Here is a 20,926-nt window from a genome sequence, read left to right as displayed (position 1 = left end):
AGGGGGTTTCCCCTCACGTTGGTCTACCCTTTCCTGAGCTCAGGGCTAGTTCTTAAATTTTCACAGAGGTGGTCGTTTCTGCTTAGAAGGTCAAGTGTTGAATTTTGCCTAAAAGGAACCTGAAATGTAAAACACCAGGTTTCACAGCTCCAGCCAAGTTAAGTATGTGTGCTTTATAACAGACGCTAGCCAGAAATGCAAATGATTTCTATAAAGTTTTAATCCTGTTATCAATCCCTTGAGACACACCCCCTTACCCCTGATCTCTCCCCTGGCTATGGTTCTACATTTTTATGGCATGTTTTATAAAAGAAAAACACTAGTAAAGATACCCTAGTTTCTGGTTTAGAAGTCCCAAGAGATGACACCGAGGTGTAGACTTAGATGGTTTTCTAATTAAAAAGTCAGATGGTCTGTTTCTCTGAGAAAAGTTTCAGTTCCCAGCCTATGCCTGTGGGTGTTTTGCTCATGGCCTCTTGACCCAAAGCCATTTAAGATCTGCCTCAACAAGCCCCTTCCTGAAGTTGGGTCTCTCAAATGGAGAGTCAGGATATCAAAGAAGATTTGTATACCTTAAATATGTACTGGTTTATCATAATTTTAAAAATATATTTTAAAAGAATTTGGAGACCTGAAGAACATAAGCACAGTTTTGAAAGGAAAGTCATTATACAGTAAAAGCATCTTGAAAAATTTTAACCAATAGATGAAAAAGAATCAAATACACTGACCTGTTTTAGCTATTGATGAAAACACCAATCACACGTCCCTTCTGATAGTTTTTTTTTTTTAGGGTTAGGGTAGGTGAATTGAAAGAGCAGTATTTACATGTATACACTACTTTGTGTAAAATAGCTAGCTAGCAGGAAGCTCCCTGAACACAGGGGAGATGGGGGTGGTGGGAGAGAGACTTAAAAGGGAGGGGATATATGTATACTTACAGCTGAGTCATGTTGCTATTCAGCAAAAACACAACATTGTAAAGCAATTATCCTCCAATTTTTTTTAAAAAAAGGTATAATATACCTCCTTTATGAACCTCGAGCAAATTGCCATCAACATTTCTCTATGGTGCTTGTTCCCTTCTTTCAGCATTTGGTTCTTGCTTTATAATTCCAGCTGTAGCAGCTTTCAAACTTTTCAAATCTTGAATCACATTGTTAACACAGCTCGTGGTTTGCAGAATATCCATTATAATGAGAAACCATGCATCTTACCAGGAAAATGCATATTTTATTAATTTCTTTCAAGCCTGTTGATCAACAAACCCTTACACCAAGAAGACAGCAATTGTATTCAGACTCCAGAATAACTATTTTCAACTCATCTGGAGCTGTGGCGTAGACCACAGTCAGAACCCATTAAAGAGCCTGAGAACAGAGCTGCTACAATTTACTCTCTTATATTCTTCATCTAGAAATTATCTTCTGTGGTGGCTTTCTCTAAATCAAACTGCATGGAAGTCTAGGACTTGGGTATACAAAAGCTTCACCAGATCTTTTCTAGATTATGGTGATAATAGTAAGAGCTGCAACAACTAAATGTGTTAGTCACTCAGTCATATCTGACTCTTTGCAATCCCATGGACTACAGCCTGCCAGACTCCTCTATCCATGGAATTCTCTAGGCAAGAATACTGGAGTAAGTAGCCATTCCCTTCTCCAGGGGATCTTCCTGACCCAGGGATCAAACTCCGGTCTCCTGTACTGCAGGCAGATTCTTTACCATGTGAGCCACCAGGAAAGCCCACAACAGCTAAATAAGTGAGTACAAAAAAAAAAAAAAAATCAGTATAATAAAGAGTACATTGAAATCATTTATAAGAGGTAATTTCTGCACGTGGTACATAAATAAATATGAAACATTTTTATTTTGTGTTTTGGGGCTACATCTGTAAAATCCACTAAGATAACCCTTACAAGATAATTCACAAATTACTTAAAATATTAAATGCAATGAAATTTACACCACCATAAGATACCACTCTGATAAAGGCTTATTTCCATCAGAATGGGCATCAGTCAGACCCCAAGTAAACTTAACAACAAGTGAGGAGTTGGCATTTAGGTGATCCCATTCTGCTTTTAGTGACTTCCCCAGTAGCTCAGATGGTCAAGCATCCGCCTGCAATGCAGGAGACCTGGGTTTGATCCCTGGGTTGGGAAGGTCCCCTGGAGAAGGAAATGGCAACCCACGCCAGTATTCTTGCCTGGAGAATTCCATGGACAGAGGAGCCTGGTGGGCTATAGTCCATGGAGTTGCAAAGAGTAGGACATGACTGAGCGACCAACACACACATTCTGTTTCTAAACAGAAAAGCAGCTTGGTTTCACAGTTGGCAGAACCCAGTAATGCTGTAACTCTGAAGTGGTCCTTGATTGAACACTCTATAAACAATGTGGTAAAACTAAGAAGTGAACCCTTTATTGTTAGTGTTTAATAGATCAGGTGGGTTATGCCCACTGAAAACTAACCCAGGAAAAAAACATGAAAAAGGAAATAATTTGAATTAGGTTATGTGAAGGTACAAAAACAGATGATTTTGAAGAAATGTAACATACCATAACTTTCTTTCAGGGCTATAGAACTGCCTTGAATTCTCTACCACCAATTATCTGTCTTCCATTAAACTTCCACCATCTATAAGCATTTTTGAGTGGGGATGTTCTGTGCCAGACTTTGCAAGTCAAAATTCTAAAATCACTTTAGGGAATCGACTCAAATCAGAAAACTGAATAAGTATCTCCAAGTGTCCAAAGAGCAGCCCCAGTCTTTTTAAGAATTGATGAGGGTGGCTGCATTGTCCATGGTTATGGAATAAAAGCAGGCTATCACTTCTAATTCTACAACCAATACACATTAGATTTAGAAGCCTTGGGGACACCAGAAGATTGATGGCATCCTATGTAAAAGGGGAAAATATATTAGCTGAAGAGCTAAATGTCCTATTTCAGACTGTGTGAACATTCCGAAGATCCTATTGTACAACCATGGCCTAAACCTCTTGAAATTCTGGCATTATAATGATCTCCAAAGAGATACACTGGTCTCCTATTCAAGTACCAACCAGGCCCAACCCTGCTTCTGAGATCAGACGAGATTGGGCACATTCAGAGTGGTATGGCTGTGGACTCCAAAGAGATACCATTGGTAACAATGGTATCACCTAATTTAACCACACAAGGGTTCAGCAAGTTTAATCTCCTCTATGTCATAAGAATCAGAAATTAAGATTTAAATATAGGAGTCTTTTGACTCCAAAATTCTCTGATTCCTTTATAGTACTGGCTTTGTAGCCTAAAATATCACTAGGAGGTACAATTTAAAAGCTCAGTTGTTTCCTTGGTTGACAAAAGGGAATATCATCTTGTATTTAATATACAAAATATTTTTGTCCCCCTTGGGAAAATCCAGGTAATGGGACACGAAAGCTTTTTTCCTGGTCAACAAGAAAACTATTTCTCTAAGTTCATGGGTGAGGGTAGTTTTGGCTGATAGCTAATTCTGATCTTATCACTATTAAAAGGAATGGATGCTTTTTTTTTTAAAGAAGTCTGAATGTGTGGACAGTAGTTCTGAAACAAAGGTATGAAATGAACTTCTCCTGTCGTTCCTTTTTGTGTTTGAGCTATCTTTGTTTCCTCCAGAGCTTCTATCTCCAGTAGCGGACAAAAGCTCTAATTTTCTCAATATGGAAAATGCCAGCATTAAAGCCAAATAAAGTCCAGTTTAAGATAATTACACTAGATTTCATCAAAGCAACTTGGCACTCATCAGAATTCAATCCCAGTTAGCTGATGAGATTTCATCAGGCTGCTTAAGAAGCAGGGAAATAAACAAAATGGAGAGACAATGAAAACAATGTGACAACTGTCAAACAAAATGCCGAGCACAACATTGAACATTTCCCTAAATGCAGCACAGAAAGCACTAATTCTCATCCCCCCCCACACATACACACACTCACACGTGTGTGTACAAGAGTAAATGACCACAAGTTTTGAATTTTCAATCCATCTTTCACTGTGCATTCATTGCATAACACTGGCTGTGGAATCATTTGTTACCAAACACTAAAAGTTGCATAAGAGATGAACGACTTAAGGACCGTCCGATTGAAAAAAAGGGTTTTAAAATATGGGTGTCTAAGAGGTCACCACCCTTGTTTGAACTCCTTTAAGCAAGTTCTTAATAAATGTAAGCTATTATAAAAGGCATGGTTCGAATTAGGCTACTACCGATGGTTATAGTTTTGCAACCAGATATGCTCACATGTCATCCACCTGGTTGAAAATTTCACATAGTGGTTCTTGGGATATACAGGTCTTATGTTTCTGATAAAGTGGATGCAAACTGGTAACGGCAACACACTGCACTGCTTCAAACAGGGCTACAGAAGTTAGCCAAATAACTCTTAATTCAAAGCATATCTGATGACTGTATTAGGTCAGTCTGTGAGCTTAGAGCTGACAATTACACCAAATAGAGGAAGATCTGAAATGCTACAGACACTTGGCATTTGAAGCAGAAATTACTTTAAATTACTAAGGTTATCAATACCACTCTCAACATGAAAATACAAGAATACTACAAGAAATCTTTGCACAGATGCAAGACATGCGTGTGGTTTCCTCCTATGGTTTTGATGTAAAATGAAAAGAGACGAAAGGAACAGGAGTCTACACAATATACATCTTACAGGAATTAGCATTACTTACTTTTTACCATTTCATCAGAGGTTTATTTCCTTTAGAATTTTCAAGAAAGGGATAGCTTGGAAAGTAGATTTTTTTTATACGTAGATATTTTAAAAAATGGGCTCTTTGTACCAGTCAAAGTCTGTTGTACATTTTCTCTGAGATAATAATCAAAGGCTTATTATGAATTCAAGTTTCTAGTTTTTGGTTATTATCTAATAATTAAATCAAGGCTATATCAATGACAAAATGACCATAGGACTTTTTCACCAAAAAGTGAGCAGAAAAGATGTAAGGCCTGCCAAGATTTTCCCCTAGGAACAAGGGAAGATAATACCTACTGAGTAAGACTGGCAGCCCAAGATGAAATAAAGTTGTGTTTGGAGCATATCATGTACTTGTCCATCTAATACCATATTTAACTCTATATAATTTGCATACCCAATTGAAAAACTGTAAGCTAGCTAAAGGCAGGATTGGGGCAGTCTTATTGGTCCATCACAGAATCTTGCACAGTCCACCTTAACGAAAAGCACATACTTTATTGAATCAGCCCGAGCTGAGTTTTATACCACTATTTGGAGATAAAATACTGCAAAAATAAAGTGCTAATCGGTAGAGGAGATGTATATGTGCAAGAACATGAAAATCCTAGTCACAGCACCTCTGAGGAATTCCCAGAGAGAACTATACGCTGAGCAGAAAAGAGGCTGTGTGGGTGCTCTGTGATGACCTAGAGGGGTGGGATGGCAAGGGCGGGGAGGGAGGCTCAAGCAGGAGGGGATATATATGTACTTACAGCTGATTCACTCTGTTATGCTGCAGAAACTTAACATTGTAAAGAAACTTGACTCTAGTTTTTTTGTTTTTTTAAAAAAAAGGAGGCTGTATGGAAGCAAGACTCTAGGTTTGGTGTCTAAGCCAGAACCAAGCTTTGCCCTTATCCTCTGTTACCCTGGGGAGTTCACTCATCCTCTCTGCACCTTAGCTTCTGTCCTGTAAAGGAAAGGATGTAAATGAATACAACTTAAACTTTTGTTTTAGAGAGAGACAAGTTCCCTCCCCCTCCCCTGCAAAGGAAAACTCATTAAAAAAAAAAAAAAACCCAAAACATAAAAAGGAAAAAAGTAAAGTTATTCTCTCTTAGCCAGGGTGAGAGATGAGATACTTCCCTGCCGGGCCTCCTCCTCACAAGCCATGAAGCAACCCACGTCCTGTGAAATCCTGCAGAGAATCTAGCTTGGCTACTCCTGGATCTATGTCTAGAGACTTCTTCCCTTCTATGGATCCCATCCTCCCCTCAACTGATGGATCTTACTCTCTCAAGATTAAATGACTGACACATAATGGGTTTAAGAAATCAAATTCCCACAGCAAAAATGTCTTTAGGTGCAGTGAAGCGACATGCATTGCTGTATCTGTTATACATCCACACCCTATACCCATCCTTCTTTCTGAGTAACTCCTTGGGTGAGCTTCAGGTTTGTAGATGAATCATCATAAATCAGCAGAAACTCTCTTGTGATAATTCTTTAGTTAGTCTCAATTTTTTTCTGGCACCAGTCAATCCATGAGGCTTAATTTGGTAATTATTAATTTTGAAGAATTTACTGACTTGTTGTCTTTCTATTCATTTTGCCCCAACTTTTCCTTTTTTGCTTCCTGACACATACATTATATCAAGTAGATGCCCCATGTCTACTTATTTGGTAGATACACAGATCCATTTTTTATGTTTTTGCTCATTTGATCTTCTCCCTCTACTCAGTTTTACTTACTCAAAACCCCCCATGACTCCAGATCTATATTCTGAATGTATCACCTTTTCAGCCACTATTAACCTTTCCTAGTTATACTGCAGCCTTCATCCCTTTCAACACTTGAGGCTTGCTCTGTCCTAGACCCTGTGCTAATCAGGACACTCAGTTGCTGTCCCAGCCATTCCTAGAACTGTTTCAGTTTTACCACCTAGATTACACTATGTGTGCACAGATGCTCAGTCGCTCAGCTCTGTCCAGCTCTTTGCGACGCCATGGACTGTAGCCTGCCAGGCTCCTCTGTCCATGGGATTATCATGGAAAGAATACTGGAGTGCATTGCCAAATTGACGTTAGAAGAGTTTAATGTTGAATATGCTGAAACAACTGTTAACTGGAATGCAAATTAACCTACATTCTCTCCGCCTTCCAAAGGATATTACAATCTTCTAGGTAGAGAGAATAAAAAGGCTTTAAGTCAAGTAGAGATGACAGAAATAAAAAGGAACAGTGGAGAAACAGAACTGGATAAGCAGTTATTTTAAAAAGATGAAATAACAACCCATATTTTCTGATCCTTGATCCCATGTAAGGCAAGGTATGAATGATGTTTAATCCTCTTAGAAATCCTATGCAGCAGGCATCTATTATTATGTTCCAAATATAATACACACTGAGGCATAGAAAGATTAAGTAAACTTTTCAAGTTTTCAAATTTTTTAGGTGGCTGAGCAAAGATCTGAGCTTAATTTGTGTGAACGTGAGGAAGGGATTTAAAGGCAGGGCTGAGGTCCTAGGTAAGTGGGAAGCTAGTGATGCCTTTAGAAATGTTAGCCATTCCCAGAAAAACAAGGCTTTGCAAGGATAGTAAGGTGGGTTTCAGCTGCGCTTAGTTTGACATGCTGGCAGGATATCTAAGGAAGCATCGACGGCCAGATCTGTGGGATTGGGGCTCAAACAGGAGATGATTCATGTTGAATGAGAGCATGACCAGGTAAGAGTAAACCCTGGGAAGAATGGAAAATACAGCAGAATTAACAAGGAAGTTACAACAAAATGTAGAGAATAATAAGAATCCATCAATTTGCATATATGCTCATTTACTCCTCACAACAATCCCTTGACATAATATCCCCAGTTCATAATTGACTAAGTTTTAGGAAACTAAGTAATTTGACTAATGCCATTCAACCAGTATGGGACCAAGACCAGTATAAACCAAATTTACAACTCTTTCCACTAGTTTTTCATATTGCTTTTTTCTAATATACACTCATTCACTACCATTAAAGGTATAAGACAGAAGGTTGATGACTATTTATCAAAGATAGCCAAGTTTGTGTTGGGGACTTGGAGGGTTAGAGAATTAGTGGGAACAAATACAACATTATTTCCCATCCCACACCACAAACAGTGCAAATTGATAACTATACAGTTTTCTCCTAAATAGCATTTAACTCAGATTCCTTCTCAACCCAGCATTCCAGGCAGATGCTAGTAAACAACATGCTAGATAAAACCATCTTAGATTATACAATTGAAATCGGGTCCGGGAGAATCATTTCATCCTTTCCCTGAATAATATTTGATTTGCGTACTTTAAACTGTCAGAATACTCCAAGATGGCTGGTAAAGGACATCCATTCAAAGGGTAACATCATAAACAAAAAAGTAGGGAAAAATACATCGAAGGGTCTTGGTAAGTGGCAAATGGAAGCGGCAGTTAGAAAGCAAATATAGTTCAGCTAAAGTGTTAGTCACTCAGTCGTGTCTGTCTCTCTGCGATCCCATGGACTGTAGCCTGCCAGGTTCCTCTGTCCATGGAATTCTCCAGGCAAGACTATTGGAGTGGGTAGCCATTCCTTTCTCCAGGGGATTTTCCCAATCGAGGGATCGAACTGGGGTCTCCTTGCTTTGCAGGCAGAATCTCTACCATCTGCGCCACCAGGGAAGCCCATAGTTCAGTTAAGGTGAATGCAAAATGTGTCTAGATCTTAAAAAAATAAACCACACTAATACAAACTGGGGAATGGCTTGGCTTAGAAAGTTGGCAGGAAAAGATTTAAGGGTCACAGTGGACAGCGAGTCAAGGCAAAATCCTGTGCTCTTTAGAGAAGCAAGCATTACAGAAAAATGCATAAACATCAGAACCGAGTATTCTCTGGGAATTCTCCCAAACTCAGACTCTGCTTGATGCCCTGCCCCAAATCGAGACATGCAGTTTACCTTCCTCCTGTGTGTATGTGCTCAGTTGTATCTGACTCTTTGCAACCCCATGAACGGAGCCCGCCAGGCTCCTCTGTCCATGGGATTCTCCAGGCAAGAATACTGGAGTGGGTTGCCATGCCCTCCTCCAGGGGATCTTCCCCACCCTGGAATCAAACCCGCATCTCTTGGATCGCCTGCGTTGGCAGTCAGATTCTTTACCACCAGCGCCACCTGGGAAGCCCATTGCACTGTACCAACACACCCTCGGCCACTCCCACCTTCAATGGGTGTTCTACCAAAATACTCCCATGCACAGAAGTCCCCTAGGACTCCTCTTTGTTCAAGATAAAATTCAAAATCCTGTTCTTTCCAAAGAGGTGCCTCACACATTCAGTTTACCACTTGTATTTTTGCTGTGAGCTGCTTACAACTGCCATCCTCAATATCTGAGCTCCAGCCAGGCTCTTCTGCTCAGCCTCCCTTGGACACAAGAGGTTCTCGTTGGCATCTATATCTTTTTCCTACAATGCTCTGTCTCAAACGATCTCCCTATTCAAACACGTTTTTCACCCACCTCTCCTATATGTTTTGCTCCTCAGGAAGCATTCCCTTGCACAACAGCTAAAACAGGATATGTTTCCTATCATTTCAGGGCCTATAATAATACTTATATTTACAAATTCAATTTTATTTCTTTGGTTATTTTACGTTACATTTGTTTCTTTATATTACTTTGTAATGTGCATTTTCTTCATCCCCAACTAGACTATAAACTTTTGTTTCTATCACCTCCCACTCCCCATTTGCCTGGTTCTTTAAAACATAAGATTTAAATAATTGATTTGATGAACCTGTAGACATAGCTAGGGGAAAATCACAGACTGCATTCGAAGCTCAGCTCCATCTCTTAATACCTGAATTATATAAGGGAAGTAAACCTGAAAGAGGCATTAGAAGGTACCTTGTAATATATTTTAATAAAGTCAATTCAGAATTTCCCTGGTGATCTAGTGGTTAAGAATCTGCCTTGCAATGCAGGAGACATGGGTTCAATCTCTGGTTGGGGAACTCAGATCCCACATGCATGGGAAGACTAACTCTTGATTGATTGTATAGTTCCATAGGGAGATAAACAGTAAGCAAACTAGAGTCCATGTATCACATGATGCAATGAAGATCCCGCATGCCACAATTAAGACCCAACACAGCCAAATAAATATATTTTTTAAAAATCTTTAAAAATGAAGTCAATTCAACTCAGTAAGAATTTATTCAAAATCCACGTCGTTCTCTCATGTCAAACCACTTTTAAAGGTTAAAATAATTGAAGGCCAGACTTAGAGAACAAATATCACAAAAAGGTATTTAAAATGTTAAGTGTTGGGCCTGAGATAATCACCAGACGTAACTCAGCATCTAAATACACAACTTCTGAACTTAGTTAGGAACATCTTACCAGGTAGAAAAGATACTTGGCTTATTGACAAGCTCAAAGCATAGTTGACCCTTAATACAAAAGCACATTTTCTAGATTCTCTGGATACCATGAAGTTCTCAGCGGATTCAATACTCACTAAAAGAACCTAGTGGGTGACTGCATTCAAATGTAACTGGTAAGTCAGAAAGTCCTGATTCCATGATGCCTGTTCCTCTGTAGACTCATATTTCACTATTAAATCTTCTCCCTTCACTGAGGGATAAACACTTCCAAGTTGCCCTCCACCTCCAGAAACATGCATATGTTTGACATGTGTGTTTTTGAAGACACTGTCTGCCGTACTACTCCTTGCTCTCGGTATGATTTCCCACTTGAGAAATCTGTTTAGTGTTTACCTTCTCATGGAACTAGAATATTTCCCTTACTGTGAGAATTATTAGTTTCCTTAATTCTACAATATAAGTCTCACCCCTTGTGCACACCTTAATGTGTCTTGAAGGTGAAGTATACATACCTGTGTGTCATGTATCAATGTGTGAATATGCATATACATTCATATATACATACATGTATGTGGGCATATGTATATATTCATATGTTTGTGTATATGTATGGGTATATATGTGCTGTATGTATATACATATGTGTACGTGTGGTGATTTTCTCTCCTAAAGCTGTTATGAAATTGACACTATATTTTATAACTAACCATTTATTTTTAATTAAGATATAATCATAGCCACATTTTCCTACTACCTGGTAGGAAACCCAAGGTCAAATTTTTGGCCCGATTATTTCACCCAACACATATTCACATGGCCCATTCTCCTTGTCAGTCCTTAGCTCTTATTCTAAGTTTTTCCTAGTTCTGATCTTTAAATTTGTTTTGTTTTAGCATGTTATCAAATACTTTTTACATTAAGTTATCATTAAATCCTTTGAGTAACGGGCAGGCTATAGGGTATGACACCAATTATTAATGTCTCTGCACTACATCAGTTCAAATAATATTACTCATTTCCAAAGTCCTCAAAAACAAGAAAATAAGGCTGCTACACAGAATATTAGGTCCAAATATTACACAAACAAATCAACGGTAAAGTAGAGTCTACTGCCCTTACATTTTGAGTTTAAACTGGAATCAAGTTTGCCACCTGAACTTTGCCCCTCTCTGCTGCACAAAGTAATTTTGTCGTCTTAACCACTTCTGTATGATGACAACATGAACCACGCTGGGATTTGAGTAGAACTCTGTCATCATTTCCATGAAAATGTTTTCTTTCTGCGTCCTAATGCTGGAGGATATCCATGAGTCCAACTGGAGGTCAATCCAGTAGCTGGAGTATTTACAGGAAATCTCACCGAGCGAACCGCATGTGCTCTTTTTATCAACACCGTTTAAAGATCCCAGAGAGGTGTCTGATGAGGAAAATAAGTTGTTCCAAGAGACCATTAGGGGATTTATACTTGAGACTCCCTTATCTCATAAGGGAGGGGAAAAAAACTCTCCTGTAAGAAGGGGAAAAAAAAAAAAAATCTACCACTGACACCATGTGTGTCCTATTAAAGTTGTTTTTATTTTAGAGTGTTGTAAAAATTGTTTTATATATTTTACATTAAGATCAGAGTAGCTTACTGCTGGGTAGAATTCATAAAAGAAAGCCTCCTCCAAAACGTTCCTATCCTTGCCTTGTTACACATAGACCTTCAGTGGCATACGTAGTTGAGAAATCCTTTTTACGAGTGCCCATAAAAGAGACTAGTACATGTTGCTCCAGACTCTAATTACATGGGGCTCATAGCGATTCCAGACTGGAAGCTGCAGAGAATGGCACAGAGGTGTGGGTTCGCTCACTCACTCCCTGACCCCTCGGGCAAGCAAGCCTGGCCCCAGGACAGGCTCGAAGGGACAAGAGGCTGTGTTAAATCCCCTCTCTCAGTCCATGAGATGGGCATTGGTCATGCCCCTGAATTTCTGTGTCTGAGTCCAAGGCTGCACTGCGTCTTGCCCTCTCTGGACTTTCCAGGAGCTCCCGTGCACCGCACACCAGGCCCCACTTTTCTGCTCCCCAATTCCTCAGACCCTTACCTTCTGAAATGTGAGAACTGAAAAATCTGAAAAAAAATCATTGCCCCCCCACACCCAGAAAAAAGCCCAAACAAGCAAGAACAAAAACTACCACCACCACCATCACCAGGTGCCATTGGTTATCCCCTACCCACTTTTCCAGAAATAAGTTAAAAAACTTAAAAATAGTGTGTGGGGGTGGGGACAGCAGCGAGAGGGGATACACCCCAAGACATAGCCTAAAGGCTCATTGTTAAGACAAATGAAGCAGGACTTACAGATACTTTACTAAGAGAAATGTTTGGGAAGCAGGTGGATCTTTGTTAAATGTCAATTTTATATGATAAGCATACATTTACATTTAAGATGTGGCTGCTTATGAGTGACCGCCCCAACTTAATAATAAAAAAAAAAAAAAAAAAAAATTACCATTTGCTGCCGTGTGTCCAAAGTACCCAGGAAATAGTACAATTTTCTTAAGGCGACTAACACAAATCACTGATTTTAAAAGAAACAATTTACCATAGCAAACAAAAGGGCAAAAAGAATTCCCCTTTTCTAGATGCTCTCTTCTTCATATAAAAATTTCAATATCTATATTCTTGACAACTCTGAAAGTTTCAAAAGAAAAGAGGTTTTTCTCTTATCCTCTCTCCTCCAAACTACTTTTGAGGTTGGCTTGTATAAAACAGACCACATAAATTGCAACTCAAATGTAAACAAAATGTAGAGAAATAAAGAACATATGTCTAAAGCATATTTTCTTGACCCCATCTACTGAAAATGTGCTTATTTCCTGCTCTTGGTTTAATCCATCACAATCTACAATCATCTTTAGTTATAGTGTCTAATACCTAATCCACATGTTGCTGTCAGTTTATACAAAGAAAACAAAAACTAAAGAGGTCTTATTAATATCGCCTTTAAAAAGTAGATGTTTACAAGAGATTCTGGTTCTAGGTTGCTAAATAGTATTTTCTTTTAGATCCTATCAAGTTAAAAGCCAGGGCTTCCCCAGTGGCTCAGCAGTAAAGAATCTGACTGTAATTCAGGAGATGTGGGTTTGATCCCTGATGTGGGAAGATGCCCTGGAGAAGAGAATGGCAACTCGCTCCAGTGTTCTTGCCTGGGAAATCCAATGGACAGAGGAGCCTGGTGGGCTACTGTCCCTGGGGTTGCAAAAGAGTCAGACACCACTTAGTGACTAAAGAACAACAAAGTTAAAAGCCACTTAAAAACACAAAGTAGATGCTGGTCTAATAACGTCACATAAGAGGAGGAGTGAGTTATTTTCAAGTTAAAATCCTAAGTAGTAGCAGTTTCTATACTTAAATTTTAACACAGTCCTGAGAAAATATGACCTAAGGCTTAAAGAATTGCACCATATTGTTACTAACAGCTGCAGTATGGTATGCTGAGGCAGCCATGAGCAAAAAAGACAGAAGGCTGTCTGTACATCTGTCCAAGCATTACCTAAATTACTTTAACCATCTGATTGCTTAGATGTGTCAGAAAGAGAGAAGCCATTCCAGGCACCAAGCTACTAGAAGTGGGGTTGGGTTCAGATCCCAGGGCTCCTAGGCAGGCTGGGGAGCAAAGGGGCAGGGAAGAGTGCTCCGTGTGGTTCTGTTGGGACAGCCTCAATGGAAGGGTGACCTTGAAAGACTAAGGATGAAAAAACAATCTTGCACTCACACTTTCCCCCCCAACAAACTGAGGGCCAATGATACTTAAATTACGGAAGAAGAGGACCTTCTCCTGTAAGGCAAGAATGGCTTATAGGAATGGCTGTAAGTAGGAATGGCAGAATTGAAACAAAGCCAGTGACTCAACACTTTGCATTTATAAAATGACCGTTGGGGTATGTTTCACTAGCTATCTCAATTGGGAAGACGTTGGGAGGTGATAGTGATGGCAGAGTGTCATGTTTTTAAGAAACACTTAGTAAAACAAAAATAAAATGATGCATTGAGGTGGAGGGAGAAATAGTTTAAAGTCAGTTACTTTGATGTTAGACAACTATGGGTTTATCTTTGCATTTTATAATAAGGACCAAGGAAAAGGTACAGGTAAGCATGAGCTTCCCACTCTTGGCTTTACCATTAATAACTTGCTACATCTCTGTGGCCCAGTAAAAGAATCCTAGATCCCAGTTCCTTCCTCTTCTCTAATAGGTAATGGGAGAATCAATGATGTTCAAAAAACATAGCCATTGAGTCAAGAGCTAAAAAAAAAAAAAAAAAGAAAGAAAATTTCCCTTAGGTCTTCAAAAGATCTCCTTCATTCAGATTTGTGATCAAATGTTACTCCCTCAATTTCCCGAACACCCGACATAATACACCCCAATCTTTCACTCGCTCCTTATCCTGCTTTACTTTTCTTCACATGGCTCCCACCTTTCCACATGAAATAAGGCACTTATCCACTTCTCTAATGTCATGATACCCAGCAGAAAAAACACTGTTAGAACTGTGTACCAATGATTGGTACACAGCACTGCTCAATAAACACCTGATGAATAAGTTAGAATTAGCTGTCATGGGACTTTACAGATAGGACAGACTATTTCAGGTTGAGCTGGCATTGGTCAACCCTGTGAAGGACTAATGTCCCCTCCAAATGACATTTCCCCTCCATACATGAACGTCTCCCAACTTTGTACCTGAGTAGCCATGACTTTGTTCTTCCATTTGTCACTTAAATATGATAATAGCACATTCATATTTTTCTATTAATATATTGCCTAAGGTACAACATAGTGCAGACTAAATTTCTTCCATTTAAAGCTGCATATATGAGTAGGATAACTTGGTTCCATTGTAATGAATTCTATTAGTGAGCTCAGGGTGGGAGGGAGAGAAGTGAAGACAGTTACATCTGCTGGGAGCCAAGTCTTCATTTTTAGTAATCTGTTCTTTTATCCCTTGCTTCCTACACTCATTGTTCAATTTTTTCCCTCTAACTCATTGTTACCCTTTCCCTTTTTCCCACTATCTTTTTATGATCCCCTCCTCTTTCCTTCTCCATCCTCCTGCTGTCTTTCTCCGTATCCCCCACTAACTAAACTATAAGTCACTTGAAGATTTTACAAGAATCTTGTTCAGTCTTTGAGAGTCTTTGAAAAGGAAGGAGGAGAGAGGAAGAGTGCGAACTGCCAGATGGAAAAGGCTTCACAAATGCACAGTTCTAGCTACTGGAAAAGTGTTCAGTTCTCGGTCATAAAACAGTGTTCCTGGGCTTACGATTCTCTTCCTCACCCTTCACATGACAACCACAAAATATATCCATGTCATTTTTGGCAATTAGTCTTAGAATCACTGGATTTTAGAACGGGACTGGATCTTCAAGACTGCCTACCCCAATACCCTCAATTTAAAATAGGAAATAGAGGCCAGGAGAGGTTAAGTGACTTGCCAAGGATCATAGAATTAATGAGGTGACAGGGTGCAGAGACCCAGATCGTCTGATCACCAGACCGGAATCCTGAGGAATGAGTGTCAGAAAAGCCCCAGGAACTCTACAGATTACATAATCAGAAATGAAAGAGAAGATAACTGATCAAGAAAAGTTTGGAAATGGATGCTTACTTCATGTCATGTATCAGTCCATGACTTAAGATATTTTCAAATATCCTTTCATTGTTTTAAAGCAAATAAGCATTGATAGTTAAGGAAAAATAGGCTAAAGCATTACATTGTTGTTTTTAAATATTACAGCCATTTATTGGTTCATTTTTAATAGTTTTTAGTGTAATATCTTATATATTTACTTAGGACTACTCCATTTTGCTGACCTCTAACTTATGCCTTCCAGTAATGAAAAGCAGCTGATTTTAATGTGCCGGTGCTCGAGTGTGAAGGAGGTTAAGGCTGCGTTTGTGTGCAATCAGGTTAAGATTGGCTCCAACAAGAGGAAAATCCATACATATGTTGAAAAGATCTGAAAAATGCCTGTATTCCCAACCTGATTACGACTTACATTTTTGCATGGTTTGTCAAAGCAGATCACTGAAATCAAGTCAAGATGTAAAATGGGATAAAGTGGTTTTCTTCTCCATTCTTCCATTAATCACCGTGACCTACAGAAGAAAGGAACCTTTTCCTCTCTCACCTGAGGCAAGGTGGGATACTCCACTGGAAGTTATGCCAATTTTTATCAATTGGTGCTCAAGTTCCAAAATTAATTTTCTAGTTTTCATTTCCTACATTTGTAAATAGAAGTTATTTTATTGCAGAGTCATTTTCCATTTCTATCAATTTTATGTTAGTTCCTTTTTTATAAAACAGAAAACAAATTCCAGTATAACTTTTTAAACCTACTAACTTTAAAGGTTACTTAAAAATTGAATTTATTAAGCTGAATATGTCAATACAGGGATTAGAGCAATAGCTTGTCTCTGCAAATGTCTATCCTAATAAATAATATTTGGCAAAACCTAAATGTAAATTAAATAAGAGTTCATTACTGGTTCACTTGTCAAAGAAAATACTAACAGATGATACATAAACTTTTGTTTTGACATGATTTTAATTGCTGACAGTGTCGGGTTATATCTCTTAAGACAGTACACTGCTTTTGGAAGCATTAAAAAAATGCAATAAGCATTATAGGTTAAAAATCTAGCTGTTATCTACAAAATTCTCAACAAGACCAGGGCTAAGTCAAAATAGTTTCTGAGGGGAGGGGGGCATGCTGGTTCTTGTTACACATAAGCATGTTTGTTATAGGAGCATTTTCAGGTTAATTTTTGCTATTAACGTAAACCACAATTGGGGGACCACGTTGCTGGAAGAGGAGTGGGGGGTAGTTAAATAAACAATATACAACAAAGGAAGCCTTTATTCCCAATACCTGAATACATCGGGTTTGTTTTTAGGCACAAGGTTGCAGGTTAAATGCTCTCAGCTATCCAAGAAGTGGCTTATTAGTTTTGTAAGAAAATATTTTCTTATATTTTGACTGAAAAATACCCAGTTTAACTGAACAAAACCATCCTTGTTAGTGCAAAGCAGACCCAAAAAAACTTTGTTTCAAAGACTCGGCATAGAAAAGCAAAACTAATTCAAGAGGAAAAGCTGCCTTCCTAATAGTAGCTTCTGAATCTGGATCTAATAGTTCTCAAAAGGCCAACTGGAGTCTTCAAGTCTTAAAAGTTTTGTCTTCCTCCATGGATCACAGACATTCTCTATGAGGCAGCAGAATAGGGATATAAATCCATTCTAGGCAGATATATATTCTTCTCTGGGCTACAGCCACAAAGCTGAAAGCTATGCCCCAACAGCAAGAAATGAAGGCAAACGAAAGTTTTGATTGTTTCATAGGGCAATTTTCTACATGCAACTTTCTTTTTTTTTTGCTTTTCTATTTTGTGCACTAGAAAAGTCCTAACTTCATTTTTGGCAATGCAGCATCCGCTAGTGATAAAATAAACAGTAACAAAAGATTATGCTTTCAGAAGCACAGCATCAGCGCTAAGAACTGCATTTCAACATACTCACTCGGCTCCAGCCGGCACCTGAGCTATGTACACTTCTCCCAATTTGTAAGTGGGCCTAATCCTGTTATTACAGAATAATTACTGCAAATCAGCACAATTACTACAAAGACACAAATAAACACACACATACTAGTAGCTGTTTTCCACAAATTATTATCAAAACAGAGAACCGGCTAATTGTGGCAACATTAAGACAATGTTTATTCCTCCCAGTGTTTGGGCAAGTTTATTTTAAGTTGTCATCTTCAACTAGTTGTGATACAGATGATTTTACGGATTCCATAAACCTTTCTAATCTAAACTCTTCTCAACTGAAAGTTGGCTGCTTCTCTTAGAGCAACATCTGCAAAGGCCTGATTTCATAAGAACTGGCTTTTATGGTACATTAGTGAAATAAAGAAAAAGAAAAACACTGACACACACACACTTTTAGAAATCTCGTTTTAAAAGTTGATTTGTAAAGTTGTCTTCTAAATTACTTTCAAGGTATCATGAAATTAAACAGTCATTTTATATTCTTCACAATTTAAGCACTTGTCTCTAAGGAAGTTCAGTGTAGAATTTTACCCTCTTGCCAATGTTATTATCAGATTTCCTTCAAGGATAAATACTCTTTATTGGGAACAAGGGTGATTAGGGGGGAAGAAAATCCAGAAAGCACAGAGTCCACAATAGGGATCATCTGAACTCACCTCCTGGACAATGCCTCATGGCCATCTTACATCTCCTGGATTCAGCAATGGTTGGACATGGTATCGTGTCTTTTGCTGGCTTTTTAACAATTTGCCGTGTTCTGGTTTCCAGACCCCACTTAAATCCACATGTGCGATTATTTCTGCTACAAATTCCCCATTCACTCCAGTGGCCAACCTCACATCCTTCTAATAGAGAAAAAACAAACACAGATAACAATTTGGTATACATTTCTCCATTGTTACAAAACTTACATAGCAGTATCTCTCTCCTCCCTCACTTTCAGATACCAAAAATTAAGCTGTACAGCCCCAGACCTGTATACGCCTTTTGGGAAATTTTTGCATTATGGAGTTACAGATAAAAGTAAAAAACTGCCACATAAGTAATTTAAAAACTATTACTTCCTTTTTGTACTGGTTCATTTTTCTGATGGGATGTTAGCTAGTCCATTGTAAAGACATTGAATATATTATCTTTAAAAGATTCAACAGCTAAAACCTACAGTAAAATATACTGTTTTCATACCATGAAGAGGAAACAAAGTTTTACAAGTAAATTCTGCATGCCCCCACTGAAATTCACAAGTGTGTTAGTTTTAGTTGGAAGTAAATATTAATACTTCATGAAAAGATAGGGAGTGTGTTTTGCATTTTCTGATTATCTCATTTCCTTTAATAGGTATCTAGAAACCACAGCATGTATTTCTTATTCCCTAAATTGATGCTATAGTTTGAAAAGGAAACAAATATGATCAGATATTTGAAAATGTATGTTTTGCCAGGTATGTAAAAACTTTTAGCATCCTCCTTTTTTAACTTCATATAATGAAAAAGTAGGCTACTCTGCAACTCCCCTGGGATAAAAGAATAAAAATATACAGTTAAACCTCATCAAATTCACCATTAAAAGCCCCTAGTGTAACAGCCGAAGAGGACCCAGGCAACAGAATCTACACACAATGAATATTTCTTCATTCCAGATTTGATAAGGCATCATGCTGACTCTTGGGTTTTTCAAAGCTATTTAAGATTTTTATCCAGGGGAATGCACAGGACTCCTGTTAATTTGTGAGGACTCCTGTTAATTTGTGAGGACTCCTGTTAATTTGTGAGGACTCCTGTTAATTTGTGAGGACTCCTGTTAATTTGTTAGGACTCCTGTTAATTTGTTAATATGCTTAAAGGTTTCATAAGAATTTCCTCTGGACTTCTGTAACTGGTATGGGTCTCGCCTCTCAAAAACAAATCCAACATTTTGAATATGCTCTTTCGGTGACTTTCTATATTTTTCAATAGGGTGTTGCTTATATGCATGTATTAATTCACACATATATAGGAACATAAGCACACATTTCTTCAAAAAGCTTTCATTTAAATGTCTTCTCTGCAAGCTTTCAAATATAGTTACAGACTACTTTGGTATTTATGCAGGAAAAAAGTTCTCAACTTAAGTCTCCATTTTAAAAAGATGGGAAGTCTCATTCCTAATACATTGCTCTGTTGTACACCATATCAGATATAAAACATGGCAAATAAAGTTCAGGCATGTTGGGGGTGGAGGTGGTGAAGATATCATTACACTTGATTAGATTCAGGCATTTATCAAAATGTAGGTACTGATAGACCTTTACATTTTTAATCAGTGGCATAAAAAAATGCCACAAGGTGTTTTAAACACACAAAAAAACCCCAAAATTTATAAAAATATGTATTCTTAATTATTATTTACAAACAGCATATATGTGAAGATTAAATTATGCATTCTACATGCCTAATTTAGTAAAATTGTTTTAATGCACTTTGCAACATGCAGTCAATCATCAACAAAGTATATGTGGCACAAAAAAAATCTCTTCCTAATAGATTCTTTTTATACAAATGTGTGGCTAAGCAAGAAGCTATAAAATTAATACACATAATGAAAATGATAGACTAACTAACCACATGACACTGCTTAAACAGTTTCTGCTAAACAAAATGTTTTTCTCTAACAGTTACTAATAAGATAATTAACAAATGGGGATATATTACATAAATCATAAAACATTATTCTCAGCATTTAAGTAGTTTAACCTAATGTTCTACCAGCAAATTTTGTAGCAAAATGTAATTTACGATACTGCCCAATGGCAGGATGATTAAAGAACTCAATAGCAAAGAACTTCAATAATTTTCAGTTCTAATTAATAACAAGAGAACCAATTCATTTTTAGAATGAATACATCCAGCATTCATTCCCACCCCCCTCCCACCCAAGAAACAGGTGTTAAAATAAAAGTGGAAATTTGAAAGTTACATGAAATACTACTTACCCACACATTCCATGGTTTCATCTAATGGTGCAAAACCATCTGGACATTCCTCAAAGCAACGGCCTCTATGCAAATAAAAGCCTACTTTGCACTTGGTACAAAAGTCTTTGCTAAAGCAAGAATCACAGTTTTCTATTCTGCATCCTAAAAACAATTTTAAAGAGAAAGAAAATTTCAGTCAAACAATTTACTGGTTTTGCAAGTAAGACTTTCATAAACGTACCAGTTAGCTCAATTGGAATTCTAGTGGTCAG

General features: G+C 38.0%; 1 protein-coding gene across 2 annotated transcripts in view; it reads right to left on the bottom strand.

The window, feature by feature from the left end:
* RSPO2 (R-spondin 2) overlaps positions 1-20,926 on the bottom strand; it is a 162,051-nt gene that overhangs the window by 34,744 nt on the left and 106,381 nt on the right. Inside the window, exons 4-6 of one of the 2 annotated variants that reach the window (XM_043879917.1) lie at positions 20,673-20,816; positions 18,358-18,546; positions 5,619-5,693 (exon numbers count right to left, since the gene is read on the bottom strand). In XM_043879917.1, coding sequence (XP_043735852.1) covers positions 5,662-5,693; positions 18,358-18,546; positions 20,673-20,816 — 365 coding nt within the window. In that variant the 3' untranslated portion in view covers positions 5,619-5,661. Of the gene's footprint in view, positions 1-5,618; positions 5,694-18,357; positions 18,547-20,672; positions 20,817-20,926 lie in introns of those variants that run through there. The other variant, XM_043879916.1, reaches the window with a different exon arrangement.

The sequence above is a fragment of the Cervus elaphus genome, chromosome 21, assembly GCF_910594005.1.
Source record: "Cervus elaphus chromosome 21, mCerEla1.1, whole genome shotgun sequence".
NCBI lineage: Eukaryota > Metazoa > Chordata > Mammalia > Artiodactyla > Cervidae > Cervus > Cervus elaphus.
This window is presented reverse-complemented; position numbering and strand designations above follow the sequence as displayed.